This window comes from Mustela putorius, unplaced genomic scaffold, assembly GCF_011764305.1.
Source record: "Mustela putorius furo isolate JIRA1106 unplaced genomic scaffold, ASM1176430v1.1 tig00003858_pilon_pilon_pilon, whole genome shotgun sequence".
NCBI classification, from domain to species: Eukaryota; Metazoa; Chordata; class Mammalia; order Carnivora; family Mustelidae; genus Mustela; species Mustela putorius.
The window spans coordinates 3,227,208-3,254,805 of NW_025422010.1; the positions used below are offsets into that span (position 1 = coordinate 3,227,208).

At 54.9% G+C, this 27,598-nt stretch overlaps 2 protein-coding genes across 12 annotated transcripts in view; both read left to right on the top strand.

Annotated features, from left to right (window-relative positions):
- HIC2 (HIC ZBTB transcriptional repressor 2) overlaps positions 1–12,026 on the top strand; it is a 33,170-nt gene extending 21,144 nt beyond the window's left edge. The window contains exons 2-3 of the mRNA XM_045065271.1: positions 3,404–3,501; positions 5,252–12,026. Of these exons, the coding sequence (XP_044921206.1) occupies positions 3,476–3,501; positions 5,252–7,076 (1,851 nt within the window). The 5' untranslated portion in view covers positions 3,404–3,475 and the 3' untranslated portion in view covers positions 7,077–12,026. The remainder of the gene's footprint in view (positions 1–3,403; positions 3,502–5,251) is intronic.
- An 11,380-nt stretch (positions 12,027–23,406) lies between these two features.
- On the top strand, positions 23,407–26,713 carry TMEM191C (transmembrane protein 191C). Of its 11 annotated transcripts, none has more exons than XM_013051307.2 (12): positions 23,414–23,642; positions 23,887–24,010; positions 24,139–24,189; positions 24,341–24,418; positions 24,581–24,637; positions 24,772–24,831; positions 24,952–25,016; positions 25,101–25,242; positions 25,335–25,438; positions 25,544–25,789; positions 26,058–26,092; positions 26,263–26,423. In XM_013051307.2, exons 1-10 carry the CDS (start codon positions 23,443–23,445, stop codon positions 25,746–25,748), a joined length of 1,086 nt encoding a protein of 361 aa, XP_012906761.1. In that variant the 5' UTR covers positions 23,414–23,442; the 3' UTR covers positions 25,749–25,789; positions 26,058–26,092; positions 26,263–26,423. The 11 variants fall into 11 exon arrangements, with proteins under 11 accessions (XP_012906757.1, XP_012906758.1, XP_012906760.1 ...); XM_013051310.2 differs by having other exon boundaries at positions 23,415–23,597; positions 25,101–25,173; positions 25,398–25,438; XM_013051309.2 differs by having other exon boundaries at positions 23,416–23,597.
- Positions 26,714–27,598: the final 885 nt, after the last annotated feature.

Here is a 27,598-nt window from a genome sequence, read left to right on the forward strand (position 1 = left end):
GTGCCTCTGCCACCCTCATTGGCTTTTTGGCTGGGGTGTTTTGGGGGGAGAGGGTGGAGTCATCTTAGGAGTATCCTTGGCCTTGGGCTTTGACTACCTGTTGAAGACCCACAAGGGCTGTCAAGCCAGCATGGAACCAGGAGGGACACAGATTTGTTCTGTTGAGACCACTCTGTCCTTGAGAGTTTCTTCCAGGCTACGTGAGCGTTAGCTGGTCGGGAGCTGCTGAGAAGGGCATATCTTGTGGAAACCACTGTTCTTTATCTTGTTGGAATTTTTTTCAATATGAGGTAAAATTTATATGCAACTTGGTACCCAAATTTCAGGTAACCCCTTGAATTTTGACCAGTGAGACATCCTCTGTAACCCAGACTCCTACCAAGATAATCGAGTCATGTGCAGCCCAGAAAGTTCCTCATGCTCCTTCCCAAACAGTGTTCACCTCATCCTCTACAGGGTCTCCTAATTTTGTCTACCATGGACTAGTTCAGCCTTTTCTGGAGCTTCAAATGAATAGAATTGTGCATCTCTACTCTTGAGTGTAAGGTTTTCTTCACTTAATATTACAATTTTGAGATTTAACCATATTTGTGCATCAGTTCTACTTTTTTCCCCCAGGATTTTAAAAGTAATACAAGATTATTTTTAATTCTGAATATTACAGAAACTTATAGGTTTCCTGTACTTCTACGCCACACTCTCAGTGATAATCTCACTTATTGATTGGGTGTTTGTGCTGCCAAGATATTTCTTTACATAGGATGGCATTGCCTGGTCAGGCCTTTCATGCCTATAGTTGAGGAGGTAGACAGGTGCAGGGAGCTCGGCCAGCTCTCCTGGCTCAGCTCTGTGGGCCTGGCCTTCTTCGCCTGGTGGGTGTGTGTCTTAAAAGTCTGGGATGTCTGGGTCCTGGACCTGCCCTCACCGTCAGAGTGTGTGTTGCGGGGGACGCACCTTTGGCTTTTCTGTGGCAGGGACTTGGAGAGGGAGAGAAGGACATGAGAATTCAGCAGAGACCTGTGTGGTTCTCTGTGTAACAGCCCAGCTGGGTAGGTAGACCATTTTGTAAACAAGGACCTGGGAAGAGAATCCAGGTGTTAGAGCCAGGTCTGTCTGTTCATTCTCTCTAACTTCTGTGTTCACAAGAAGCTGGAGCTGGCCTTCCCCAGGGACTGGGTTCCTGCTGCCTTTCCCTGGGATCAACCTAGCTAGAGTCTTACACCCCCCACCCCCCCACCTCCCCCCGCCATGGGCTAGGTCTCTGCCTCAGAGGAGGACCTGATGATCCCCTTGTCCTAGATCCTGGGCTCCTTGGAGCCAGCGCTCCAGTGCGCAACGGTTCTCAGCTGGGTGTGGATCCTCGGGGCTGATAGGCACGCTGCCTGGGCCTGCTGCCAGGGGGCTGCTGGGTGCCAGGAGCTGGTGCCAGGCGGTGTCCTTATCCCAGCCTTTGGGCTCCTGCCAGGACTGAGCACCAAGCCCCTGTACCCAGTGGGGCACTGCGCTGCCAGCTTATGGGGCCAGTCCCCACAGTCCAATTTCTAGTTACCGGACACCCTGCCTCCTTCCCTGGGGCTGTGGCCTCTCAGGCATTGGCTTCTTTTGCTCCTATACGTGGTGTTGAGCTTTAGGGCAGAGGATTCCCTGCTGTTAACTCTTCTGGGAAGAAAAGAGCAATGTTTTGTAGGGGTGTTGGCCTCGCAGCAGTGGGGCACCCCCACACCTGTGGTGAGGTTAACATTTTGTGAATGTGGCAGGGGTCGTCCATGCCTGGCCTGGGGTGGGAGGCAGGTATGGTGGCATCCTGCTGACTGTGAACTCCCAGCAGGCAGCCCTGCTGTGGCCCCTCCCGTGGAGGGCACCTGGAAGGCCCCTCTGCCCTGTCCTATGGAGTCCCTCTGGGGAAACTGGGCCCCAGGCTATCTGATCCAGTTTGGGAGATCTTGGTTAGTCACCCTGCCTTCCAGTGGCTGGTGAAGTGGGTGGCAAGGCTGAAGCAGTGGGAACCTGTGGAAGCCCCCGAGTCCTATTCTGCTCTAGCTTTGCATGGTGGTCAGTGGTTGTGGGCCTGATCTCTGATGAAGGCAGGTAATCCTATCTGCAGGGTCTGGTATGGGCTAAACCAGGGGCCACTGTGTGGACGCTGTGCCCTGGCAGGGATTGGGTTGCCCTGAGATCCCTGTTCATTTTTCAGGGTTGCTCTCACCAATGCTAAGGTGGTCTCTGCCCCCCACCCCTTCTTAGCCTGAGTTCTATTCTGTCCTGCTGGCCACCTCGCTACCTCTGGTGTCACCTGGCAGGAGAGCCCAGACTCTCTACATAGGCAAGGGATCTGGGCCTTCATTAAATGCAGACGCAGATGCTCTCAGGCCTCTGGACCAACAGGGCTGGTTCTGCTGCCATCTGGGTCATGAGGGGGATGGACCTGGACTAACCATTCTCCCCCTCCTCACTTCCCCATACCCTCCAGCCGCCCCAGGAGAAGAGAGCTGTGCTAGGGGGCCAGAGAGACAGCTGGCAGGCTGGAACTGAGGCCTCCCAGCCACTCCGCACCCCGGGTCTGGTCACATTCCTGAGGGACCTGCTGAGCCTCCCTGGCCCTGGGGGTGGGGGAAGGGCAGGCAGGGATGGGCTCCAGGCTGCTGGAGGCCTCTGCCCCCACCCTTGGCTCCATTCCAAGGGAGCCCAGGCTAGAGTGGGGTGCAAAAAGCCAGAACCTCAGGATCCCCCTCTCTGGAGCCTGTGTCTCTGGGGTGGGTAGGGGGCAGAAGGAGACCCTTCGCATCTGGCGGCAGCTGCCAGCAGCTTTGGCGGGCTGGTATTGAAAGGCCTGGCCTGCAGAAACTCCTGTGAGGGGAGACCATGTGGTCAGACTGGGCCAGGCAGGAGGGGGCTGGGCCCTCTGGGCAGGGAGGGGGTGGCGGGAGCAGATCAGGAAGGGAAGGAGGCAGGAGAGCCAGAAGCGGTTGAGACTGGTTCTTATAAATAGCCTATTGCACTAGTGCCTCCAATTTTCACCTTTTGTTATGTAAATGTAGCCAGCCTGAGAAGGGCCTTGCCCAGGCCTCCTGCCACCATGCCTGCCTGCCAGGAATTCCGTTCCTGCCACCAGCTCCCCTACAGGCCTAGGTAGCCCTTAGAGTGCCCTAAGTCTCCTGGGTGGGAGGACAGTGTCAGCCCTGCTGAGCTCTCCAGATCTGTGACCTTCCCTGCCACTGGGCCTGACTGTTGCTGGGTACTGGGGCTGCTGTCCCCTGCCTTGTTGCCCCTGGTGTCCCAGCCACAGAGACCCCAGATCTTCCTGGGAGTGAGGGCTCTAGGACCACCAAGTGCCTTCCCTTCGCTGTCCCTCCTACCCTCCCTTGTCTGTCTGGGTGACTCTGTCCCATCTTCTCCTCCACAGGTGACCAGGCATTGATGCACCCCCAGGGAGGCCACGCGCTCAAGGAGGCCACCCCCGCTGGCTGCTGCTCACATGGTTTCTGGGCCCCTGGCACTCCGGTAGGCTGGGTAGGGGGAACTGGCAGGATGGAGGGAGGGGGGAGCTTGGGGGAGGGCTAGCTCGGCTGCCCTCAGCCCTGCAGTTCTCAGCCTGGTTCTTTGTGTGCACACAGTGTTGGATAGCGTGGAGGGGAGGCTGGGGCCCATGGCCCTCAGCCTGCAGAGGAGGGGCTGCTGTGGCTCACAGGCTCTTGGAGAATGGGACCTCCTGCCCTTGGCTTGTCCTCTTGCCAGCTTGGGAGTACCAGGTATCCTGAGTGCTGGTGGGGCTGACACTGCATTTCCCTGAGGCTGGGTGTCCCATCCAGTGTGGAAACTGCATCCGACTCTTTGTCCTGCCTGGCTGGCTGAGGGGCAGGGAGCAGCAGAGGGTAGGTTCCCTCAGGACCCAGGCTTTATCTAGCCTCTGAGCCCACTATCTAGCATCAGGCCCTGAGAGCTAACTTGCAGCTGTGTCTACCCATGTGTGTTCACAGTGAGTTCTGAGGGTGCCTTTGGGGTGTATGTGAGTATTAGGGTTTTCCTCTGTCTTTGCAAATAAGGGCAGGCATGGGGCAGCAGGTCATGGGAAGTGTTTGTGTTACAGGAAGGCAGCGAGGGTTGTGATCTCTCTAGACTGCCCCAAGGGAGGCAGGACTGGACTGGGTACACTGGTAGTGGCAGAGGGGTCCCAGTGGGGCAAGGCTCTGAGCAGTCACTTTCAGAGATTGAGCCCTGAGCCAGATGACATGAAAGCACCCTTGTCAGCTGCATAGCACAGAGTTGCCTTTGGGAGGGTACATGTCCCCTGAGGGGCTGGAGGGAGTAGGGAGCCACACCTTTGTGCCTCAGGTCCCGCTGCTCATTTGGGTGGGTGCCTGGTCAGAGCACCCCACTCTCAGTGACCCACGTGCATGCTGTTACAAAGCCCACCTGTACAGTTCCCGTGGGGGTCAGAGGCCTCTCTGTTTATTAATGACGTCAGTTAGTGTCTGTGCTGGTCTGGCAAGGCCAGCTGGCTGCCTTTCCCAGGGGCCCGGTGGTGCCAGGGGCTTGGTCGGGCCTGCTTTTCTGCTCAGCATCTAGAGACCCGGACTGGGGTGTTCAGGGCCCTCCTGGGGGGTGAGGCGCTTGGGATGGAAGCAGACACTGGTAAGGGACTGCGGCTGGACCACAGTGTCTGCAGGCAGGACTCTGACGTTGGCAAATCCGAAAGCTTGGGAAGCCACTAGGGTTTGAGAAGCACCCAGGGCAGGGTAGAGATCACAGTGGAGGCTGCTTATTTGATTTGGCTCATGTGGTATTTAAGGAAAAAGGGCCTTTATTTGGCATTGGGAGGATTAACCTGAAAATCTCAGTTTCTAGCTTGTCCTTAACTTTGGGAAGTTTATGCCCATGTGAGAAGTGAGCCCACCTGGGAACTTCTGCTCACCTCGGTCCTTACTGCTTCCCAGCACCTCATGGTCCACTGCTTGTCATTTTTGAGTCCACTGTGGGCTCGCGGTCAACTTCCTTAGCGTGGAGACAGTGCCCTGGGCTGTGGAGCCAAAGTTACATCCCATTTTCTCTGCTCAGCACCACGTGACTATTGTCCTCTGCTTCTGTATACATGGGACCAGAGCCCATGACCCTCTTTGGGCAGCATGAGTCCCCAGGGATAGTGTGAGTTCCCTCCCTGGGTGCCATACCCAATGAGGCCTCCCCTGAGCACCACCACAGCCCCACCCTGTCAGCCCTTGCCTAATGCCCATGCACCTACTCTTGCCTGCAGGTGGTACGCGTGGGCGGGGCGTGGGGACATGGGGCCCGACATGGAGCTGCCCAGCCACTCCAAGCAGCTCCTGCTGCAGCTGAACCAGCAGAGGACGAAGGGCTTCCTGTGTGATGTCATCATCATGGTGGAGAACTCCATCTTCCGCGCCCACAAGAATGTCCTGGCCGCCAGCAGCATCTACTTCAAATCCCTGGTCCTGCATGACAACCTCATCAACCTGGACACAGACATGGTCAGCTCCACGGTGTTCCAGCAGATTCTGGACTTCATCTACACGGGCAAGCTGCTGCCCAGCGACCAGCCGGCTGAGCCCAATTTCAGCACTCTCCTCACTGCCGCCAGCTACCTCCAGCTGCCCGAGTTGGCAGCACTCTGCCGCCGTAAACTCAAGCGAGTCGGCAAGCCCTTTGGCTCTGGACGGGTGGGTGCCTCCGGCATGGGAAGGCCACCCCGCAACCAGCGGCTGTCCACGGCCTCTGTCATCCAGGCACGGTATCCAGCACTCGTGGATGGACGCAAGGGGGCCCACACCCCCCAGGAGCTCCCCCAGGCCAAAGGCTCTGATGATGAGCTCTTCCTCGGAGGCTCCAGCCAGGAGGATGTCCATGGCCTGGGCCGGGCTGTCTGTCCAGCCAGCGGGGAGGCCGGCTTGGGCAGCTGCAGCACCAATGGGAGCAGCGGGGGCTGTGAGCAGGAGCTGGGCCTGGACCTGTCCAAGAAGAGCCCACCCCTGCCCCCTGCCACCCCTGGTCCTCCCCTGACCCCTGAGGACCCGGCCCAGCTGAGTGACAGTCAGCACGGCTCGCCCCTCTCAGCCTCCGCCCCTCCTGTTGCCAACAGTGCCTCTTATGCTGAGCTGGGGGGCACCCCTAATGAGCCCATGGATCTGGAGGGGGCCGAGGACAACCACCTGAGCCTGCTGGAGGGGCCCGGTGGGCAGCCCCGGAAGAGCCTACGGCACTCGGCCCGCAAGAAGGAGTGGAGCAAGAAGGAGCCCAGGGTGGGGTCCCCCTTTGAGCGGAGGGAAGTGGGGCCCAAGGGCCCCTGCCCAGGGGAAGAGGGCGAGGGGCTAGGGGACAGGGTTCCCAATGGCATCCTGGCCAGCAGCGTTGGAGGGGGCGGCCCCAGTGGGCCCTACACGGAGCCCCCGTACCCCTGCAAGGAGGAGGAAGAGAACGGCAAGGACGGGAGTGAGGACAGCGGGCAGAGCGGGAGCGAGGGGGGCAGTGGCCATGCCGGCACGCACTACATGTACCGGCAGGAGGGCTACGAGACCGTGTCTTATGGGGACAACCTGTATGTGTGCATCCCCTGCGCCAAAGGCTTCCCCAGCTCCGAGCAACTCAATGCCCATGTGGAGACACACACGGAGGAGGAGCTGTTCATCAAAGAGGAGGGTGCCTACGAGACGGGCAGTGGGGGTGCCGAGGAGGAGGCCGAGGACCTGTCGGCGCCCAGCGCAGCCTATGCAGCCGAGCCCCGGCCCTTCAAGTGCTCGGTGTGTGAGAAGACCTACAAGGACCCGGCCACGCTGCGGCAGCACGAGAAGACGCACTGGTTGACGCGGCCCTTCCCCTGCAATATCTGCGGCAAGATGTTCACGCAGCGCGGCACCATGACGCGCCACATGCGCAGCCACCTGGGCCTCAAGCCGTTCGCCTGTGATGAGTGCGGCATGCGCTTCACGCGCCAGTACCGCCTCACCGAGCACATGCGTGTGCACTCGGGTGAGAAGCCCTATGAGTGCCAGCTCTGCGGGGGCAAATTCACCCAGCAGCGCAACCTCATCAGCCACCTGCGCATGCATACCTCCCCCTCCTAGAAGCCAAAGACCCTTCTCCCCGGCCTGAGGCTGCCCTCCGCAGACCCGCCCTCGGGAGCCCACCGAAGGAAGGAAGACGCGTGGAGGCCGGGCGGGAGGGGCTGGGACCCCCAAGTCCCGTGGGGGTGGCTCCTGGTGGCACCCGCAGCCAGCCCCCCCCCACACCCAGAGCTTTAATGGACAGTCTGTACAAGGGCAGCGAGAGGAGGGAAGCTGATGGGCCCGAGTTCCGGGTGCGCATTGCTGGTGTGCAGTCTACCTCCCGAATCTGCCCCGGCTCCCCGGGAGGGCCACTGCAGCGTCTGTGGGAGTGGGTCACAGGGGTCTCGCTGGGACCTGGCCCCCTTCCCGCAGGCCGGGTCCGAGCAGGGGGCCATGGGGCCTCCCTCCGCTGGGGAGGAGCAGGGCTGTCCCATGGCCAGGGGCGCTGTCTGTGTGCGTGCACGAGTGCTTGTCTGTGTGCGGGCCACCCTGGCTCTTTGGGGAGTGGTGCTGGAGGGAATGGGACAGAGCCCTCCTTCTTTGAGCCAGGGGTCACTGCTCACTGGCGCTGGGACAGTCAGGGGGCCCCCCGCCGCCTACCTCTCCACAGCTAAACAGCCCTCTGGGCCTATGTTGCTGTTATTCCTACTGATCTGTTCCTTTTTTCTTTTTGAATTTTGTTTTTTAAACCAAAACCAACAAGAGTTTATTTTCCTCCCGGCCCCTCGGGGCTGAGCCTGGGTCTGCAGACTGAATGTACAGGGGCAACTGCCCCTCCCGCCCCCGCCCGGCTGCGGGCTGAGGGGCGCCCACCCCTCCAGGCCCCAGAAGCCCTTATTGGCCAAAGGCTTCCCTGGGCCCCGAGCCCTGCCTCGGCTGCCTCAGGAGAGAGAGTGATTTTCCTATAGTTTCTGAGGAATATTCTTTGTTTAGAGGTACTTCTTTTTTATTAAGAGAAAAACCAGTGTAACGTTTATGTGAATGTTGGAACTGGAAGGTCTGGGATTTGTGGGGGGAGGGGGGAGGCTGGATTTGATGCCAGAGCCGTCGGTACTCTTCTTTATCATTTTGTGTGTGTGTGTGTGTGTGTGTGTGTGTGTGTACATGTACATGTGTATGTATGTATGTATGTATGTATGTATGTATGTAGTGTGTGTGGCGCATGTGGACAGATATCGAGCTTTCCTTCCTTCCTTCCTTACCGATAAAGGTGGAGAGACTTCTGACCTTTTGCTACCTCTTGAATCCACAAGAACAGTATGTTGGTGGCTGGCAGCTGAGGCCATGACACTTGTTTTCCTCCTGTTGGTGCGCACAGGAAGACGTGCGTTTGAGTGAGCTGGGCTTACCCTCCTGGGCACCCCCACCATACCCACTCCCACCCCCAGCGCTCTCAGAGAAGGGCTCTGCTCCCCAGAGCATACTGCTTGCCATGTCCACCCTGTGGGTGTTCTGAGTGTGTTGCTGAGCATCAGGGAGCCTGTGTGTGCCCCTGATCTGGGCCTGGGGGGCAAGGGGTGTGCTCCGGCCTCGTGGGAGAGCGGGCCGTGGAGCCTTACCGCTGGAGCCAGCTACTTGGAGCTCCCTTGCCAGGGCCAGGATGAAGTGGAAGTGAGCCCCCCCATCCTGTCCCTTGGGACCGTGAGAGCCAGAACTTGGAGGAGCAGCAGGCCAGTGCAGAGGCATGGAGGGACACTGACCAAAGTGATGCAAACCCCCTCACCCCGGGGGGACAGGGAGGAGGCCTGCCCTGCTTTGGCACCTTCTTGGGGGCGGTCCTGGCTGCTCCGGCAAGAGGCTGGATGCCATTAGTTGGCTAAGCCCTGTCTGGAGTCCCCACCCCTCACCCCTCAACGTGGGGTTTCTCTCTCAGCCTCAGGACCCTTCTGTGGGCCAGGGGTCAGGCTCACAAGCCAGACCAAGGTCGCTGTGGTTGGCCCCACTATCCTTGGCTGACTGGAGCCACACGGCTGGGCCAGCAGCTGAATCTTCATTTTGCTTCATGCTTTTCTTTTCTTTGTTTCTTTGTTTCTTTTTTTTTTTTTCCCCTTCCTACTCTTAAGTTCAGACCAAAAAATTCCAGAGTCATCCTTTACCCTCACCCCTCCAGAGACCCTCCAGCTGAAAACAGCCTGAGTTTAGGGACCCAAATGGTGCAGGGTGTGTTTTGCAAGTGAGGGCTCCTGGCTGAGCCCATCTCAAGGTGCCCCGAGCCCCAAGTTGGGTCTTAACTCCCTCTGGGTGGGAGGGGAGCACTGGACCCAGGGTCTCGTGTTCCCAGAAGTCAGGTTGGGGGGTGGGCAGGGTTCCTCTGCCCTCCCGACCCCACTTCACTCCGTCAGCACTTAAGCCACATGACACAAAGTCTGTACAGCACGGGAGTTGTACGCATGCCTGTGTGTGGCCTCTTGGGCCATGGGCGGCTGCATCCGTGAGGTGACCCGTGAGAGCAGGTGATTCATTTGCAGAGCTTCAGGGACTGGGCGCAAAGGCCCCTCACTCAACGACGTTCATGCGACATAGTATTGTACCCACCTGAGTATTGTATCGAGCCTTTTCTGTATTTTAACAAGAAAGCAAAACACTAGTTTCCTATTTAAGATTTTAAGGGTTTGTGGGGAGGGTTGGGACTGATTAACACAACACTTGGTTTTGTTTTCTTTTTCTTTTGATTTCATGTGGAGTGTGTGCTTGTGAGTGTGTGCGTGGACATGTGTTAAGAGCCTCACAAGGAAATTAGGCCGTTGGAGGCCAAGGGCGGCTTACAGTTCTCTGCTTTAGTCACTTAATTCCTGAATGTTTCGGAGAAACAGGAAACAGAGAAAATAGCAGATGTCATGTAGGAAAGAGGATAAACACAACAAAACAAAACAAAAAAAAAAAAAAAAAAGAAAAAGAAAAAAAAAAGCTCATACCCAAATTCACAAAACCTATTTTTTAAACCAAAGCACATTTTGAATGAGTATGGAACCTCAATGGGCTCAGAAAAAAAGATACTAATATATTTATCTCATTGTTTACATAAACTTTTACAGTTTCAGACCTCAGCAGCTGTAAGGCCAGTCCCAGTGAATCCCCACCTTCCGCTGGAGGCCCTTCTGAGTCGGCTCATGGGCAGAGGGGCTGCTGTGGGGCTGGCGCCGGCATGGAGCCCCCCACCGGATTTACCTGAGCCCTCCTCCCCAGCCCCAGGCCTCTCAAAGCCCAGCTGGCACCAAAGAGCTTGGGCCGGTGCTGACCGGCCTCCAGGCCTCCTGGCCGGACCGTGGAGGTCCTGGCCAGCTGGCATAGCAGGGGGTGGCCGTCGGCTCTGGCCTCAGGACCTGAGTCTGGGCTAGGGTCCTGGGTGGAGGGTCATTCCCCACCTCCCCTGCTCTGCCTGCAACCCCCCGGGGTGGGTTGATGTGAGGGTCCCTATCAAGCCAAAAAGCCCCGGGACCTTTGCACAGCTCCGTTGACTCCAGTGGGTCCCCACTTCAGGGGACACCCCTACCCCCACCCAGCAGTGGGGGTAGGGGAGCGGGCTTACTGGGCTGGTCCTTACCAACACAGACGGTGCAAACACTCTGAACAGTGTTGTTTTTGTATCAATATGTTTGTGCAGTGATGAATGTATTTATTTCTCAGACTTGGGGTGAGTGAGCGGCTGGCTCCGCCACCGCTCGCTCCCGCCAGACCGAGCCACCGCAAGGGCTCCTCCAGGATTGCAAAAAAGGTAAAAAAGAAAAGACAAACCTTTAAGTAAATAAGAATCTCAGAGACTTGCAGCATAGCCATACACCTCAGCCTGTGAAATGAACAATCTGGACGCAGACGGACTTTGGAACCTCATGCAGCCATGTGTGTATTTCCCGTTCGTCACCACTTGGGGGAGCTGGGCTGTCCCGCTGTACCCCCACCCCCACCCTGTCAGTATTCACTGGACTGGCCCTCGTGCAGGAGTGCGATCTGGGCTGGGCTGGGCTGGGCTGGCTGGGCAGGCAGACCCTGCTGCCCTCCCCACAGCTGTCCTTGAGTGGGGGAGGCCTGGGCAGCCAGGAGGGCAGGGCTCAGGGAAGAGGTGGCTGCATCCGTCCGCCCCCTAGGAAGGGGGGCAGAAGCAGAGGCACTAGGCCTCCAAAGAACAGACAAGGGATCTAAGCCCTGCTATGCCCCTCAAAGGGACCAAGGCCCTTGCTCTTCCCCAGAGTCACACTGGGGCAGATGTTACTGAACCTGTGAATCCAATGCCAGGAGTGATGGGGGTGGAGAGGGACCTAACCAGAGCCTCAGTGTGACATTCCAGGTCGGGGGGTGGATGTGCACTGTGGAGATTGAGGCTGCCCAGGACCCCCTTCCTAGGACCCCCTCCCCCCACCCAGCTCCAGTCACCACTTTAATTTTTCTACCAAGAACCCGTCCCCCTACCTCACCTTGCTATTTATTGCTGTAATTTATTGACCTCAAAAATGCTGCATAACAGACCTCACTTGGGGCAGGGAGGATTCCCCAGGGCTCCCCCCCTCCACTTGGCGGGGCCCCGTGGGGCCAGGTGCTGAGGGGAACCTCTCTTGTGTCCCGCCCATCACTTGTTTTCCCCCTCCCCCCTTGGGGGGACCCCAGGTTGGGCACCTGCCCATTCGCAAATACCTCGAGAGGGAGGGGGAGGGATGGGATTATAGCTGTTTTGTTTAATCAAAACTGGAAGAGGGATCACGACCTACTCTCTTCCCTTCCCGGAAGGGGGAGGGACACCGTGATCGCACTCCTGTACTGGCCACCGCCGCTGTCAGTCATCACATTGAGCTCACTTCCTTTAAGAGTTGGGATAAATTCAGGTCAGAGCTGCAGATATGCAGCCCTCAAGTGTCATAGAAAAGCAATTTCACCGACGACTGATCTCTCCATTCAGAAGCGTGCAGTCTTAATGTACAGTGATGAGAAACTGTTATTTTATGATCTTTTCATTAAAAGCTTGATTGAAAACTACTTTCTGTGGGGCTTCTGTGTTCTCTGGTGTTCTCTTTCTAAATGACACACTGCTTTCCTGTGTCCTACACTTCAAAGACCTAGAAGGGTGGGGAGCTGGGGTGGGCATCACTACCATCCTAAGAGTGGGTTTCAGGTGGAGCTAGGATCACACTTGGCCACATGTGTGCATCCGGGGCTTGGGCACTGGTCCAGGGACCCAGTACTTTGGAGTCACCATCCTCTTGGGTGATGCTGGCCTGGGTTAGCTAAGAGGGTTTAGGGAGCAATGGATATGTCGCAGGGACAGGGACTTGGTCGACTGGATGAGGAGAGGTCTGGCCCATGCTCAGGACCACCTGCTGGAGTAGCAGAGTCAGGCCGGGGCAGGGCAACGGCTCTCTCCTGCCTACTGCTTCTGTTCCTGCTTGAGGTCAAGCAGGAGAGGAAGGAAAGGATAATCTTAGTCTCCAGGGACAGTAGTTACAGTTTCCTCTGGGACTGTCCCACCCACCCACTGGAGTGGGAATTCAGGATGAGTGAAAATCCAGGAGGAGGAGCAAGGATGGGGCCAGGAGGGTGGTCAGCCAGCCTAGACCTCTGACGGTGGGCTTCAGATGTCCAAGTGGCTCCAGGCCAGCAGCAGATGAGCCCAGGACCCCAGAAGGATAGAGCATCGCTGCTCTAATACACGGTAAGTTTCGTTCTGTTGTTTTTATGTTTTTGAATGTGTGTGTGTGTATGTGTTTTAAGTAATCTCTGCACCCACTGGGAGTTCGAACTTAACCCTGAGATCGAATCACGTGCTCTATTTACTGAGCCAGCCAGGTACCTTCTGTTCTACTCTTTATTTTTTTAAAGATTTTATTTTTTATTTGAGAGAGAATGAGAGGCGGGAGGGCCAGAGGGAGAAGCAGATTCCCCACTGAGGAGGGAGCTTGGTGTGGAGCTTGATCCTGGGACTCCCAGAGCATGACCTGAGCTGAAGACAGTCAACCAGCTGAGCCACCCAGGTGCCCTGTTCAGCTCTTTTAAAACCTTTTTTTTTGTTTTATCAAAGCAATAAGTGACCCTAGCTTAAATAATCAAGTTTCTTTCAAAGGCTTAAAACGGACACTGAGCCTGTCTCAGTCAGAAGACCATGTGACATGTTATCTGAGCATCATAAGTTCAAGCCTCATGTTGGGTGTGGCAATTACCAAAAAAAGTCATAGGACAGTAGTTTTTTGTTCTCTTAATCCGATCACAACATACACAGGTACCCACTTCTATTTATAGCATTTCTTCTGTATTTAACTCCACATTTCTAAATAGTAGTACCCTGCTGTCTTAATTCATCCTTTGAAGAATCTGGACCTATAGATGAAGATTTTACTGCATTTACACCCTCTTCCACTTTCCTTAAATTCCCCATTGGAGTCTGGGCACAGCTCTCCCCACACACAGCCCTGGCCATAGGGAAGCTGCTTCAGTTCCAGCAAGACCCCTCCTCCTCCCGTCCAATCAACCCTAATTTAGAGCTTGGGAGACTTCCATAAAGTAGCCAGGTAATAACTGTTCTAGGCTCTGTGGGACATAGAGTCTTTGCAGTGACTTCTCAACCCTGTTGTCCCAGTGCTAACGGGGCACCTGGGTGACTCAGTGGATTAAGCCTCTGCCTTCGGCTCAGGTCATGATCTCAGGGTCCTGGAATGGAGCCTCCACGTCAGGCTCTCTGCTCAGCGGGGAGCCTCCTTTCTCCTCTCTCTGCCTGCCTCTCTGTATTTGTGATCTCTCTCTGTCTCTATCGAATAAAATCTTAAAAGAAAAGTGCCCACTAACAATGTAAGTAGGTGGGCATGGCTATGTTCCATTGAACTTCATTTATGAGACCTGATGAAGTGTGTCGTTTCCTGATCAGTACTTGCCACGACCACCATGTGTCTTTGTTCACTGCTGAACCGAGTGGTGTAGTGTATCTTTCTGTACCATTTCCTGTTCTTGTGGAGGTCAATTATGTTTTCATTACTCAGACTGGTTTGTGTCTCTGTCTTCCTCCACACTTAAACTCTGTGAAATCCTTGCCAGTATAGTTTTCCACAGAATCAGATGCTATCTGTTCTGTTATTTTTGCCCCCAAGGGACATCCATCTGGCAACTGCTGCTTTCCTGCACAGATTGGGTGGGAAGTTTTCTTGCCTGTTTGTCCTGCTTTGAAAGCCCAGCTTTCTGGATCCTGTGTGTTTTCTTGAGTTACATGCTTGTTAGGGAAGTATGTTTTCTCTGGTACCATCCTGAGAAAGGAAATATGGAAGGTAGGTTTTTTGTAACTTTGAACGTTGAAAATGCTTTTGAACTACACAGAATTGATAGTTTGGCTGGGTATAGAATTGTAGATTAGGTATTTTCCTCCTGAATTTGCAAAGTGTTGCTTCATTGGCCTCTACCTTCCAATGTGATGAGAAGTCTAGTTCCCTTTGTAACCTTCTCTGGAGGCTTTTAGAATTGTCTCTATTTCCGGTGGTTTGTCCATTCAGGGGGCTGGGTAACTGATGGATTGGTTTCGTTCAGGGGATCTCTTCTTACAGATTTACTGCAAGATGTGAATTTACTGGTTCTTAAGACGTGTCAGCATTATTTTTAATTTCCCTTCTTTGATTATTGCATTTTGTTATCTTTTCATAGACTTAATTTCTAAGGAAAGTTTAATTTTTTGACATTTTCTTCTGTTCCTTGTATCTAATTCCTTTTTAGATGCCCACATTAGGTTAGTTTTTATCCATTAAAAAAAATAATTTTAAAGGCTTTCCTCGAATGTGGGATGACCTTGCAGGCTCTGATATTCAAGAATGAGACCCTGAAAAGCCTTTTGGAATCAATCCAGTGGTCACCTAAAATGTGTGGGATGGAGGAGATGAGACACTGCTTATGCCTGTGCTGGGCTGGCTATGGTGCTTCTGACAGAGAAGGCCTTATGCAAAAGCCCCCTTAGTACCAGGAGCTTGAAGAGCCTTCTAGAGAAGGGCGAAAGGTGAGATGAAATAACCTTATTCCCAGCTGACTGTAAGTCAGGGCTAGATTAGGTAGGAGTTACATGGTTAGAAATGAAAGACAGATTTTGAGTTGTGGGCACTGCTGTTTCCTTCCATAAAGGGTTTAATTTAAAACATGCCTCTTTCCCAGAGCCACTTGAGGTCGACAGCAGTGAAGGAATTCTGTGTAGTCAAGAGTGAGCCAAAAAAAGGAACAGGGAAGAGTAGGAGAAAACTCTTTTGTCATTAGGCCCAAAGTTGTGAGTGAGAGTCATAATCAGCTTTGTGTGTCCAAACCAGGAGGGAGGGGAAAAGGAGAAGGTCAGGGTGAGGGAACTAGAGGCTGTTTCCACTTCGTTGCAGGAGGAAGTATCTAAATATTTTAAGAACTGTTTCCCATGAGACCTTCTACAAGGGCATTTGCCAAGTTGTATACCAAATGGAGAGGAAACTTTGCAATGGCTCCTTCCTCAAACATGGTAAGAGCCAGGACATGTCACTGAAGTCTGAGGTACACCACAAAATGTTAACCGTTGGTAATTCTGAAGTGCCACCCGGCTTCTGTAGGCCACCTGTAGGGGACGTGAACATCCAGAGTCTGAGTGAGAACATGTGTGAAACCAATGCTTGAGTGGCCTGGGTACCCGGTTCACTCTGCCCACCCCTCGGCACAGTCGGCCCTCCTACTGCCCTGGGCCTTGAGGAGGAAGAAGGCTGCTGGGAGGCAGTGGGGCACCCCCTCAACCTAGGACCTGCAGAAACCTCACACTGAGGAAGGCTGTCCCTGAAGAGAGCAGTCCTCTAACAGCTGGCTGGAGGAGGGCGACCAGTGGAGAGAGCACACACAGGCTCCCTGGGAGAGCAGGTGGCCATGTGTCCTACATGGCCTTTGCTTCCAACCAGCTGAATGCTGGTCTCTATGCTATAGAAACCAGATAGGGGAGAGAAAGGGTTTGAGTCCTTGGGAAAGACCAGCAGTGGGACAGGCATTGGCTTGAGTGCAGGAAGCTGACCCACCCTCAGGGCCTGAGATGCTGGAAGTCTTACCCTTCACCAACCAGCCATAAAGAACCCTCTGTCTTGGGTGCTTGGCCTTCTGGGAAGAGGGCCCGCAGTTCCCCTTCCACCTGCGCTGGTCTCTGCCAGTGCCCCTGACCAGTGAGTTTAGGAAGTGTCACCAAACAGTTTCACTGGTAGCCTATTTTGTGGTCAGCCCTTCTCTCTGGCCACAGGTGACAAAGCTGATCACCACCTGCAAGTGTCCCTGATGTGAGGTCAGAGGCAGCACCAAAGGGGTGTCTAGAGTGGTTTCTCTGTGTCAGGTGGGCATGTGTCCAGTTCATCTCTGAGGAGCCCAGGACAGCCCTATTGTTGACGGTGCATGAATGTGGTCCCTGACCTCTCAGATCCTTGAGTTCTGCGGAGGAGACAGGCAGGTAGACACTAATGCTGACTTGAGGCCCCATAGCCAGCCTGGTGCCCAGCACTCAGCTGCACTAGCTCTTCCGCTAACCCTGGGGGTACATGGTGGGACCGCCTGGAGTGTCTGTGGTGAAACACAACCCGGAGCTCACAGGGGAGGAGGGCCCTGTCCACAAGAAGTTTCTGGAGCTCTGGGACAGAGGGCCATCTGGTGGTGACTCATCCCAGGGCTGTGACTGGAGGCAATGGCGGCGGTGGGCCCAGGTGTTCTGTCCCAGGCAGCCAGAGCAGTATACACGAAGGCCAGGGGAGGAGTCGGTGTCTTGCTGGAACTGAAGCAGCTTCCCTGTGGCCAGGGCTGTGTGTGGGGAGAGCAGCGCACAGACTCCAGCCAGTTCCCCAAGGGCCTCCAAAGCCCAATCAGAGGGCCGGGGCTTGCCCCCCAGCTGAAGGAGCCATGGGGAACTTCCCACCGCTGCCATTGCCTCCCCAAAGGGGCCCTGCCCTCGAGGCCTACCCCCCCATCCCTGGCATCCTGTCTGCAGGTGGGCCTGGGCCCTTCTCTGGAGATGGAAGGGGGTGTGCGTGCGCACTCAGGCGGCCATAACAGAGCCCCACACCCTCTGGAGCTTAACAGGAAGTTCTCAGGGTTCTGGAGGCCGAAGCCTGAATCCACGTCTCAACAGGTGGTTTCTCCTGAGGCCTCTCTCCTTGGCTTATAAATGGCTGTCCTCGCTCTCTGTCTGTGTCCAGATTTCCTCTTAGAAGGATCCCAGTCGGATTGGCTTAGGGCCACCCTAACAGCCTTGTACTAGCCTAACCACCTCGTTCAAGGCTCCGCCTCCAGATACAACCACATTCTCAGGTACTGAGTCTGAGGACTTCAACCTAGGGATTCTGGGGGCACAACTCCACCCATAACGGGGTGCACAAGGGTGTGCCACGTGAGGCCTTGGGTGCACAGGAGTCCCAGGCAGCCCTCCATCTGTCTGTGTTCACACTACAGGCTCTCCAAGTTTAAGGCCGTGGGGTCAGAGGAAGAATGTGGTCTTGGGTGACACCTGCCAGCTGTTTGGATTCCAGCCCTTCTGGGTCACGGCTGGATTGTGGCTTCTGTCCTTGGATAAGACTCTGCAGTGGAGACAGGCTGTCCCTGTGTCCAATCAGCAGCTCTATATGCACCAAGCCCTGTCCTAGCTGAGCTCCTGTTCCGGTGGGGGACATGGTACAGATAGTAGGTAATAGGGCGCCTGAGTGGCTCAGTTGGTTGAGCAATTGCCTTCGGCTCAGGTCATGATCCCGGACTTCCGGGATCGAGTCCCACATCGGGCTCCCGGCTCCTTGGGGAGTCTGCTTCTCCCTTGGACCTTCTCCTCGCTCATGCTCTCTCTCACTCATTCTCCCTCAAATAAATAAATAAAATCTTAAAAAAAAAAATAGTAGATAATACATACTTGGCAGACACAGGGAAAATGCCAGAGGGAGGGGATTGCAGTTTGGGGTAGAGTCGCCAGGAAAGGTAGTTTCTTTTGTTTTGTTTTAGTACTTTATTTTTTAATTTTTAAAATTTTATTTATTTATTTGAGAGAGAGTGAGAGTGAGAGAGGTCACAGAGGGAGAGGGAGAAGCAGCCGCACCCCTGAGCAGGGATCCTGATATGGGGCTCAAATCCCAGGACCCTGAGATCATGACCTGAGCCAAAGGCAGATGCCCCACTTACTGAGCCACCCAGGTGCCCCAGGAAATGCATTCTTAAGAAGCTGGAATTGAGGGGAGGGGGCGCCTGGATGATTTAGTTGGTTGAGTGGCTAACTCTTGATTTCAGCTTAGATCCTGGTCTCGGGGTCCTGGGATCCAGCCTTAGCAGGGAGTCTGAGGATTCTCTGTCCCTCTGCCCTTACCTCCCCCAGCCCCAGCACGTGCTCTCTCTCTCTCTCTCTCTCAAATAAATAAATAAATAAATAAATTTTTAAAAATCTTAAAAAGAAAATAAGGAATCTGGAATTGGGCTGAAGAATGTGAGAGAGGGACTGGGCAGGGGGAAGAGCAGGTGCAAAGGCCCTCTGGCAGGCAGGTGAGTCTAAAGAGCAGTAGGAGACAGATTCCTGGGCTCAAGGCCAGTTGCCTGGAGGACAGTCTAGGCTGTGGACTTGTGGGAAGCTGCCAGAGGGTTGAGTGTGTGTCTGTCTGTGTTGGGTTGAGGGGGGAATTATCCTCTGGTTTCTGTGCGGTGATGCAGTGAGAGCAGGCTGACTTCTTAGAAAGTCTGGGAATGATCCAGTCTGGAACAATGACATTGAACATGGTTAGAGGTCAGAATTTGAAATTTTGATTTTTTTAAATTTAAGCTTATTTAACAAGTGCTTCTGTGTCACTTAACCGGGTACCAGACATGTTCTAAGTGCTGTGCAAACATCAGCTTCTTTATTCTACATAACAGCACTGAAGAGATAGGTGGTCTCTCCATTCACAGTAGAAATGGAGGTACAGATAGGGCAGTAATTAGCCATAGAAGAGCCCCCAGTATTTGGGGATAGACTTCAGGGTGGGAGAGGTCAAGAAAGCAGGGAAAGCATTGAGATTTCTAGGGCCACAGCTGGAGGAGAGGGGGCAGGACTAATTGGAGAGGCTATGTGGGCAGCCTTAGGGGTGAACCTCCTGGTGATGGTCCACGGGCAGGGGGTCACCACTCAAGGTGGTCATTGAGCATCACCACAGGGAAAGGGCTCAACCCTAGGACCCTGCATAAGATCTCTGAGGGGGAGAGGGAACGGAAGAGGCACAGCTGTAAGGAGAGGGACCAGAAAGGACCAGAGCCCAGTGCAGGGAAGGGGCTTTAATCAGGGGGCCAAGACCTGCTTTCCTTGAGTGAGCCCTTGGGATCGGGCCACTCCCCTCATCCCAGAATGAGAAGAGAGTTCTAGAGGCCTTCCCTGGCAAGTGAGCTGCATGGAGGGCAGGTAGGCATGGGTCGGAAGTGGTGGCCAGGTATCCGTCTTTGAATGGCACCCATCTGAGACTTGACTGCCCTGTAAGAAAACCAGCTGGGAGTCTCTGTCATCAGCCGGCAGAGCACATCCTTGTCCCCAGGCTGTAATTGGCTTTCACCTGTTTTACATGCCGTAATGCTTTTCTTCTGCCAAATACTTATTTTTTCATTAGAAAAACAACAAATGTCAAAAAAAAAAAAAAAGGCGACAAAGTTTGACCATGGAAAAAACCCTCAAGACCCAGATATGAAAAAAGGAGCAAATAAGAAAGCTCATTGCTGTGTTTTTTTAGAGTGTCTGCTGTCGCAGCTAACTGAATGGCTAACCATTAAACCGGGCTCTTAAAAAACAAACAAAAACAAAAACAAAAAAATGGGCCCTCACGAATAAGAGCCAGGGGAGGAATAGGTCAAAGAGGGCCACAGAAACCCCTGTGGTCACCAAAGTCTTCACAGGAAAGGGCGCAGTAGAGGAAGGCTGTTCCATGTGTTGGGAACAGCATAGGAAAAACAGTGAGACATCGAACTAGATGATTTTCTCAGGATAAGAACAGTGCAAATTATGCCTTACAACCATTGCATTAGTACATCATTGTGATATGGCTTCAAATTGATTGTATATAGAGAAAAAAATAACATTGGAATTAAGGCAGTAACCACATGTGCAAACCAAGCACAATACCCTGACACGGTCCTTAGTAAAAAGCTCTTTTGGTTAGGTGATGGTTGATACTGCTGCATGCAGGTCAATCACTGAAGGATATGCTTCATTTATTTAAAAAAAAAAAAAAATCCCTCCTATTGGAGTGGGGTTCACATGGGCCGGTGGGCAGGACCCGTGCCCTGGGAGACATCGTATGCCATAAAGCACTTTCTGGCTTTGTACTCTCCAAGGGAATGCTTTCTGTGGTGGTGGCTGCTTAACACCACCTAACTTTTTTTAGTAGTTGTTTCCATGGAAACTCTTCATTATTTGATAGATCATAGTTACCTACATCCTTTTTCGATTATTGGGCAAGAAATAAAAGTTGTAAATATAAAACAAGGGGTTTTGCACAACAGATGTAGATTTTCTTATTTTTCTTTCTTAGTTGACATTTACTGAGCTCCTAGCACATCTGGATGCAATGACTGTTCAGCCCTGAAGAGGAGGGCAGAGCGGCCCAGGAAGCTGAAAGCCAGCGACACTGCAGCTTCCCCTGGAAGGTGGGGAGGAGGAGGAAGCAAGAGGAGCCAACAGTGGAATGCGGGTGCTGGCTTCATGGGGGTTCATGTTAAAATTCTCCCAGCTGTTTCATATTTGGAGATGGGCATAAACTCATAAATGTTGGAGAAAATGGGGCCTACACATACTAGATTATAATCAACGATAAATTCTAAAGTACCAAAATGTTAAGAAAAATCAAGGGCGGCGCAGGGTGGTGTGCAGTGCACACACCGGCCCCCCCTTCCCGTTCTATGCCACCATCCGTGGGATGGGTGGAGCTTGCCCAGTGTCGCACTGATGCCCCCGCCCCGGAACTGGACTTTGCAAGGAGGAGGTGGCTCCTGACCCAGTCTGGTGGAGGAGGAAGGCTCACGGTCCGGAAGATTTTGAACCTGCATTTTAAGAAAGGACAGAAATGGGCCAAATGGACCAAGGGGGAAGAAAGGCAGGTGCTTCCTGCAGGGGTCTGGGTGCAGGAGAGAAGTTCTCAGGAGTTGGACCCCAGCGGCCTGTGGGGCTTGGGCACTGAGGCCAGGAGGGTTCCCTGCGCCTTTTTCCTGACCTTCAGGTTGTGGAGGGGAAGTGGCTTAGGTTTCCTAAGAGGCATAGTCCTGGATGTTCCCCCAAAGAGACTTTCCTGTCCTGATACAGGGGCGGGGCAGAAAGGGAACCCAGAGAGTGGGCCCTTGTCACCTGCCCATCCTGGCTGGCCGCTGGCCGCTGGCTTCCCTCCTGAACATAGGTGGAGACAGGGGCTGCCAATGCTACTACTGCCTGGCACTGAGCCTTGGCACTGAGCCTTGGCTACCCCATCCATAAACCGGGATCACAAAGCCTAGCCAGTGGAAGTGGTGGCCATCCCTGGGACCCTATAGGGCAATGAGGGGACAGGGGGCGGGCTAAGCCTGAAGGGAGAAGTGGCCATGCGGGAACTCTGGAGACAGAGTGCTGTCCAGCAGGACTGACCTTAGGCAGTGCCCTCCGATAGAATATTTCTCTAGGAGCCACAGGAAAATGTAGAAAGAACAATCAAGTCAAGTTTTAATGTTTTATCCAACCCAGTACATTCAAAATGTTTCAATATGTAGGGGCGCCTGGGTGGCTCAGTGGCTCAGCTGCTCCTCCACCATCTGGGACCGCAGATGTCAAAGTGGAGACTGAAGGCCTAGTGCCGACAGCCAGCTGATGGCTCGCAGGACTGGGAGGTGCCAGGCTCAGCTCTCAGAGGCTTCGTGTGTGAACTCATTTGCTCCCCTCAGTCCTTTGAGGGAGAGTCTCCAACAAGCCCCACTTAATAGGTGAACAAACTGAGAGACCCGGGGGCTTAGGAGCCTTGTTGCAGGTCGCAGACCGGGAGGGAGGAAGCCAGGGCTCTGAATGAAGGCTCTCTCATTCCAGAGTTGGAGGGTTTTATGCCCGTGACCCCCACCAGCCCCTCATGGGCTCTAACCCAGGCTTCCCACCCGCTCCCAGGGAGGCTTCCTGCTGGGGCTGGTGCTGGCTGGCTGGCTGCTGCAAGGGGTGTAGGAGAGGCTGGGCACGTGCCAGGGTACAGGGCAAGATGGCAGCAGGGCCTGAGGCTGCTCCAACGCCACCGCCACCACTGCTCGGTCGGTTCTCGAAAGCCCCAGTCCGGAAGAGGCTTCCGAACCAGACAGCCAACGAAAGGCACCCACCACTCTCCCAAATGATGCCTCACCCCCGTGTGGCCCTGTGATTTGTCCCAGGATCTCTCCATTGCCCCCATCTGTCCCCATTCAGGGCCCACCCTGGTGACAGAATCCATGGCCTCTCCAAGATTAGCGGCCCAGGGAGGCAGGCTCTGCTTCCTGGTGGCAGGCCTGCAGGGAAGCCACGGCCATTTTTAATTTACTGTGTAAGTAACTCGAAATGACTTCAGTCTTGCTCACATTTCTCAGAATTAATGAGAAGCAACCCAGCTCCCCCTGATATCTGCAAAGGTGTTGCCTCCTGGTGACTTCCCACTGGGGCGTAGCAGGAATTGCCTTCATCCTCAGCCCAGGTCCCTGCGCAGATCCCCCTGCAACGCCCTACCCCCTTTTCTTCATCCTCCTTACCCCCTGGGACTCACCCCTGCATACTTAGTTTAGGTAAATACTATCATGGGCACATCTCATTCTACTTGCTGTTTTTGTTGTTGTTGTTGTTGTGGGTTTTTTGTTTTGTTTTGTTTTTTTACCATCAACATTATTTTCAGGTCTCTTCATGTTGATTTAAAAGATCGTAGCTCATTTGAAGTGCTTTATTGGATTCCTTTATCAATTGTCTCATATATCACATTTCTGTGTTTAATTACACGTTAATGCCACACTTACACTGCTCCTAATGCTTTGCAAACACGGAAGAAAGTTCCTCTGGGGAGTGTACTCCTGCGGTGAAATTGTGGGTCATGGAGGACCACCATGCCCAGTCACTGTTCATCCCCAGCAGCTCCCCCAAATGACCCACAGATGGTGCAGGGCACAAAGGTTCCTGTTCCCTCACTTGGTTGCTTATATTTGATGTCACCCAACCGTCTTTCTGTTGGCTGTTCTGCTTGATGGAAAATGTGGTGTCTCTTCAGACTCTTCCTGGGCGTTCCAGTTCTCCCCTCTGGGCAATGCCCAGCAGACCCTTTGACCTTTGATGTTTGATATTTGGTCTTTCTCATGGTGGCCCGTGGAGGGACTAAGTGCTATCCTGCCCCACTCCCGTCTGCCGTGACCGCCCCCTGCCGCTCATTGTGACGCCAGCCGCGGGCCGGGTCTCCCAGGCGGGCAGCAACGGCGGGACACAGTCCCTGTAGCTATGGCAGAGACGCAGGAGCTGCTGCTGCAGCTGCAGAAGGACAACCGCGACGGGCGACTGCGGAAGCAGGAGCTGGAGGAGCTGGTGCGCGGGCTCGAGGCCGAGAGCGAGAGCCTCACCGCGCGCCTGCAGGACCTGCGCGAGCGCGAGCGCAGGTGCGCAGGAAGGGCGGCTCGATGGGGAAAAGCAGTCGCGCAAAGGTCGATTCCACCGACGGCGGCACCCGGGCCTAGGCAGAGCCGCCCGCCGGCCCGTCGGTTATTCCTCTTCGCCGGGGCCCGAAACCCCCGTCCCCATCTATTCAGGGGACCCACGAAGGGGAGGGGGCGGACCCCCAGCTTGGGCTTCCTCGGGCCCATTCGCAGCTGGCCTTTCCCGGGGGCCGCGGGAGCCTGAGCACCTGCCGCCTTCCGCGGTGGCACTACCTCAGTTTCCCCTCTGCAGCCTGCAGCGGAAGCAAAGCCAGTTGGCGCGGACCCTGTGCGGGGAGGCGCGCGAGGCGGCGCGGGAGCACGCGGAGAGAGCTCGCGGGCTGCTGGAAGCCGCGGAGCGGCGCCACCAGGACTTGGTGGGGACCAGGCCCTGGATGGGGCGGGATCGACGGGGAGGGCGGAGGCGGGGCCCTGGGTGGGTAAGGCCGGCCTCGAGGCTGCGGTCTCCGAGAAGCCCAGGCAGCCTCCTCGACCCCCTCCGCAGGAGCAACGTAATCGGCAGCTTCAGGAGCAGTGGGAAGAGCTGTCGAGTCAGGTACATTAAGGAGACGGCCTCGGTCTCTAGCTTCCCCTAGGAAGTCCCACTGTCGTCCTCGCCCCCCTTTTGGTGCCCTGTCCCCTCCTCTCAGGACATTCCCCTCTCCTCGAAGCCCCGCAAACTCCACCTTCATAAAACCCATCTCTAGCTCTTCTACTACGGAGGGGAACAACTGAGTCAGCAGCGCGCAGATCAGCGACTGGGGACTCAACTGATGGCGTTGCAGGTTGTTTGGGTGGGGCCCCCAAGATCCGAGCGGAGGCGCGGGCGGGGCCATAATGACCTGGGGGCGCGGAGGCTCCCTGAGGGGCGGGGGTGGGTAGAGAGGAGGCTTGCGGGGGAGTCCCGGGCGTCCTGGACTCCTGACATTCCTTGGATCCGTCTGAAGAAACAACTGGAGCTGGTGGAGGCCAAGCACGCCAGGCAGGCGGAGAACCTGCGGCAGGTGAGGGCGGGGCCGGGGCCTGAAGGCGAAGGTCGGCTTCGGGTGTTGGGTGGGTGGGTGGGTGGGTGCGCAGGTGCGGGAGGATGGAGGGCCTGGCGCTACCCGGAGTCTCATCAGGGCTCCCCTCATCCCAGGGCGCGCAGCGGACGGAGGAGGCCTGGGCCAGCTTTCAGGAGCAGAGCGGAGTCCTGCAGGTACCGAGAGCCGCTCACGTCCCGACACCCCTCCAACCCCGGAGCTGCGGCGACCCCCAGTGCCCCCTCCCCCGGGTGTCTCCTCCCCCAGTCCTGAGGCCTCACTCCCACTCCCTCCAGGAGCTGCAGGCAAAGGTGGCGGAGGCAACTGCTGCGCTGGACGCCTCGCGGGACGACCCGGATCTGTAAGGGGGGCCAGGACTGTGGTGGTACGGTGGGGCGGCAGTGGGGCTGACTTAGATCGCTCACCTCGATGCCCTTCCCTGCAGGTGCGACTCCCATCCTCTTCGGGGGCAGGACTGCGCGGGCTCGCTCATGGAGGAGGTGGCCGAGGCTGACTCTGTGAGCGCGAACCCGGACCCGCTCTTCACGGGGGTCACCCGCACCCACGGGGCTCCGCCTCCCCTCGAGGTCCTGCCCCCTGACGGGCCCGCGACTACCCAGACCCGTACTCTGGGGGATGAGGGTTCTGGTCCCTTACGACTCCCGCCCCCTCCATGAAGGACCCGGAACTCGTGGCGCCCCCGCGCCGGGGCCGAGCTAGAAGCCGCTCCCTCTGTCCGCAGGAGATGCGGCTTTCCACGGGCACCGGCAGGGCTGGCATCAGGTGAGTCAGCGGGCAGGCGGCGGGCGCGTTGGGCTCGGGTCCACCCCACGACTTACTCTCCACCGCCTCCTTCCCCTGTCTGTCCATCCGTCCTTCGGTCCGCAGGCTGTGGGCGCTGGGCGCGCTGCAGACGCTGCTTTTGCTCCTGCTCGGCTTCCTGGCGCTGCCGCTGCTCTACCTGATGCTAGTGAACCCTTCGGCCCTCCGCCGAGGACTCCGGTACCTTATCTCCGACACCACCTTCCGCCGCCTGCGCTACACGCTGTCCCCGCTGCTCGAGCTGCGCGCGCGCGGCCTGCTGCCGACCTAGCGCGCATCACGCCGGCCGCGGCCGCCTGCACCTCTGTCTCGGTGTGGTTTCTGGGAGCCTGGGTGGAGGCCGAGGGGAGACTCTCGGGGGTGGGTCATGTGTTCCTTGGCCCAGCGGTCCTAGCACCTTGGTCTCAGCGGGTGCAAGGCCTTCCAGGCGGTTCTTGGGGTTGGAGAGGCTGCCCCGGGCTCCAGCTGGCAGAGCCCTAGACTTGCGCAGGAGCCCGGCGCGCCCTCTTCCGGCACCCGAGACTTGGGGTAGGGACTGGGGGTTCGCACCAAGGAACTCCCGGGATCCCTCTTCCTACAGCGCCTGCTGCCGCACCAGAGCCACCTCGGAAGTTGGTCAGTATCTTTTTGCTAAACTTGGTTTTTCCCTGCTAGTGAGCCTGGGGTGGGGGTGGGGGGCGGGGGAGCAGGCGGGTCAGGTCTTGGTCGGTGGAGGTCGGTGGTTCCCCCGGCCGCGTGGGGGGTTATTGAGGTCCCCGCAGCATCCGTTGGTTTTCTTGCGGCAGGTTCTTCAGGGCACCGGCCTGGGCATTGGTCTCCTGTGGTCCCCTTGCGGAACGTGCTGGTCCTGCTGGCGTCGCGCGCTCCCCGCGGCGGTCTTCGTTGGGAATCGTCTTTTTATAAATAAAAAGTCTACCTAAAGGTAGACTGTTCTGCTTAGTGGAAATGATGAATCTTGAGTTTTGTGGGTTTTTTTTTTTTTTTTTGATACAAATACTACTTTTATTCTTTACGATTTTTGGTAGTGAAATTGTTCCGTGTATCTCCTTGTTGCCGGCGCGCGTGCACACACCCAGCGACACGCCCCCCCCCCCCCCCCCCCCCGCCCCGCAACACACAGGTTTTGGCAGTGGTCTCCAAACAATCGTTTTCTTATTGATGTGTAGGTATTTAAGTCCTTTTGGGGTTAAATTTGTTTATGTAATCCTGTGTATAAAATTTCATCAAATTTAGAAATTGTGTGCTATGTCCTATAAAAATCCATTCCAGTCCAGAAATTGTAATACATACGGTAAATACCTTTAGTTGGTGTAAACATTTTGTTCATACATTCATTATAACATTTTGTTGCTAACCACTTTATGGTTTCATGCATAAATGGGCATTTGGGTTGTTTCCACCTTTTGGCTGTGGTGAGTAATGCTTCTGTGAACATTGGTGTATCAATGTTTGTTCTTTTGGGTAAATACACAGACTTGGAACTGCTGGATCATTGGGACTTCTGTGTTTAATGCTTTGAGGAGGAAGGGCTCGACTGCATTCCACATTTTACATCTCCAGGGCAGTGCAAAAGAGCTCTCATTTGCCCACATTCTCAACAACATCTGTTTTTATTTATTTATTTTAAAAAGATTTTATTTATTAAATTCTTATTAAAAAGATTTTATTTACTAAATCACCATGACTATGACTGACCCCAGCTGAAATTAACAGTCACTTGCTTAACCTGAGTCACCTAGGCTCCCCCATTTCGTTTTTCAAAAAAATTTTAAAAATAATAGCCATTTTCACGAGTGTGATTTTTTTTTTTTTTTTTTTTTGCTTTCAATGTTTAGGCATTGGATTAACTTTGGGTGGTTTTTTTTTTTTGTTTTTTTGTTTTTTTTAGATTATTTTCACTTATTTTAGAGTAAGAAAGAGCATGAGCTGGGGAGGAACAGGGAGGGACAGAAGGAGAGGGAAAGAATCTCAAGTGAACTGTGCGCTGGGGACCCTGAGATCATGATCTGATCTGAAACCAAGTCAAGTGCTCAACCAAGTCACCCAGGTGCCCCAGGCATTGTGTTACTTTTTTTCTTCCAAGTTTTTATTTAAATAATCTTATTTTTTATACTCTATAAC